Genomic DNA, 2,792 nt, shown 5'->3' on the forward strand with positions numbered 1-2,792 from the left:
AGCATCAAAGACAAAAAGTAAAGAATCAACGGCAGATATAAAATATTAAACTACTTCACTCAATCTAGTATTTCCCCTTTAAACATTACAGGCTACCATCATACTCTTAAGTAAAAAGGAATCAAACAAATTGCAGTGCCTTGCTTCCTGTCTGCTAGACTCTTCACAGTCTTTTGAGCAACCATTTTTGTGTCATCTCCTGAAGAGGCGATTGTCCCAGAAAGTATGGCCACAGTTTGCAATGACACCCATGGTGATTTTATCCTCCGTGGCTTCTCTGACAGGCCATATTTAGAAAAGTTACTTTTTTGGGTCATTTTGATCTTTTATTGTTTGACTCTTGCTGGAAATACAATCATAATTCTTGTTTCCTTGAAGGATCCAAAACTCCAGATCCCTATGTATTTCTTTCTTGCCAATCTTTCCTTATTAGATATTTGTTTCACTAGCAGCTGTGTGCCTCAAATGTTGGTTAATTTGAGAGGTCCAAAGAAGACTATCACCTATCATGGCTGTGCCACCCAGCTCTACATCTTCCTGTGGTTTGGTGCCACTGAATGTGTTCTTCTTGTTGTCATGGCTGTAGACCGTTATGTAGCAGTGTGTCACCCTCTGAGATATACAACTGTCATGCACCCCAAAGTCTGTCTGCAACTGGCTGTCCTTTCTTGGGGTGCTGGCCTGATTCAGTCTCTGATTCAATCTTCTGCTACTCTCAGATTGCCCTTTTGCTCCCACCGGGTGGTAGATGACTTTGTGTGTGAAGTTCCAGCCCTGATTCAGCTCTCCAGTGCGGATACTACCTACAATGAAGTCCAGATGTCCATAGCCAGTGCTATTCTCCTAGTGTTACCCTTGGTCATAATTCTTTCCTCCTATGGTGCTATTGTGAAGTCCGTGATGAAGATAAAGTCAACAACAGGGCAGAAAAAAGCATTTGGCACCTGCACTTCTCATCTTCTTGTTGTCTCCCTCTTCTATGGTACGGTCACAGGTGTCTATCTTCAGCCTAAGACTCACTATGCTCAGGAACGGGGCAAGTTTCTCACCCTTTTCTATACTGTAATAACTCCAACTCTTAACCCTCTCATCTATACACTGAGGAACAAGGAGGTAAAAGGAGCAGTGATAAGACTGGGGTGGAGGACTTGGAGCTCCCACAGATAACTAGGGATGCTGGCAAATATATTTCTGTTTCTTGACTTGAAAAATCAAAACAATCTTAGCTAAAAATTCTTGAGGCAGGCCTCCCCAAAGTCAAGAATAGCTTCATTTTGTTTGGGGTATGATATTAGCTTCATTCATCAGTTATTGATTAGACCCTTGATTTCTTCTAGGTACTGATTCAGGCACAATGAGGCAGATAAATTATTTTAATAGTTATTTTCTTGAGAAATACAATACAGTTGACCTATGAGAAAGACCCACACTAATTACAAAATAAAACACCAAGTTATGCTTCATACTTTCCAATTGTCCTATTTACTTTAGATCGTAATGGGATTTGAAAACAGAGCAACCTACAAATTAAACAAACCCTTTAAACTACATCACAGGGTTCCTTTTATTTACTTTAAAAACATTAAGGATTTATTTTTTGTGTGAATGCATCTGTGTGAGTATATGCCATGTGTGCACAGGTGCCTGCAGATGCCAGAAGAAAATGTTTAGTTTCCTGGAATTACAGGATAACAGGGATGCCAAAAAATAAACTCAGGTCCTTGGAAAAATAATAAGCACTCTTAATAATTGATCCATCTGGACAGGAGTCTTCTACAGAGGAGCTCTGAAAAGACTTTACCCACCAGGGTATCAAAGGAGATACTGAGACTCATAGCCAAACTTTGGGCAGAGTGCTGGAATCCTATGGAAGAAGAAGGAGACAGAAAGACCTGGAGGGGACAGGAACTCCACAAGGAGAACAACAGAGCCAAAATACCTGGGCCCAGAGGGAACTGTAGAGATCAATACTCCAACTAAGGACCATGCATGGAGAGGACTTAGACCTCCTGTTCAAAGAAGCCCATTGGCTTCTCAGTTTCCAAGTGGGTTCCCTAGTAAGGGCTATAGGGGCTGTCTCTGACATGAACTCAGTGTCAGGCTCTCTGATTGCCTCCTCCTGGGGGATGCAGCCTTGCCAGGCCACAGAAGAAGATGATGCAGCCAGCCTTGATGAGACCTTATAAGCTAAGGTCAGATAGAAGGGGAGGAGGTCCTCCCCCATTAATGGACTTGGAGAGGGGAATGGGAGGAGATGAGGGATGGAGGATGGAATTGGGAGGGAATTAGGAAGGGGGCTACAGCTGGGATACAAAGTGAATAAACTGTAATTAATATAAAAAATAAAAATTTAATTTAACAAACAGTGAATAAATTGAAATTAATTAATTAAAAAACATGGGCTAGTTAAAAAAAACAGAAAAAATAATTAAGCCATCTATTAAACTCCTTCTTCCTATGACAAGGCATCTCATTAACTTACCCACACAGCCAGAGGACTTAGGAAAGATCCATGCAGACTCATGCAGACTCGATTGCTGCTTTAGTTTCTGTGAGCCTCTCTGAGCCCTGCTTACTTCATTCTGTGGGCTGTGTTCTCATGGTGTATTTGACAGCCCTGGAACTTACAATCCTTCCTGCCCCTCTTTTACAGAACTCTCTGATCTCTGTCTAATGTTTGGCTGTGGATCTCTGCATCTGCTCCCATCAGCTTCATAGAGGAAGCCTCTTTGAATTGGCTTAGGCACCAATCTACGGGTATAGCAGAACATCAGAATATCACTACAAATCAT

The 2,792-nt window shown here is 41.7% G+C and overlaps 1 protein-coding gene across 1 annotated transcript; it reads left to right on the top strand.

Moving 5' to 3' along the window:
• The first annotated feature begins 225 nt into the window (after positions 1-225).
• LOC110562343 (olfactory receptor 2H2-like) lies at positions 226-1,167 on the top strand. Its single transcript, XM_021659060.1, has one exon. The coding sequence runs from the start codon at positions 226-228 to the stop codon at positions 1,165-1,167; it is 942 nt and encodes a 313-aa protein (XP_021514735.1).
• Positions 1,168-2,792: the final 1,625 nt, after the last annotated feature.

The sequence above is a fragment of the Meriones unguiculatus genome, chromosome 16 (assembly GCF_030254825.1).
Source record: "Meriones unguiculatus strain TT.TT164.6M chromosome 16, Bangor_MerUng_6.1, whole genome shotgun sequence".
NCBI lineage: Eukaryota > Metazoa > Chordata > Mammalia > Rodentia > Muridae > Meriones > Meriones unguiculatus.

What these genes read in the sequence shown, in the direction of transcription:
- LOC110562343 (XM_021659060.1), top strand. Translation starts at nt 226, where the DNA reads ATGGCCACAGTTTGCAATGACACCCATGGTGATTTTATCCTCCGTGGC.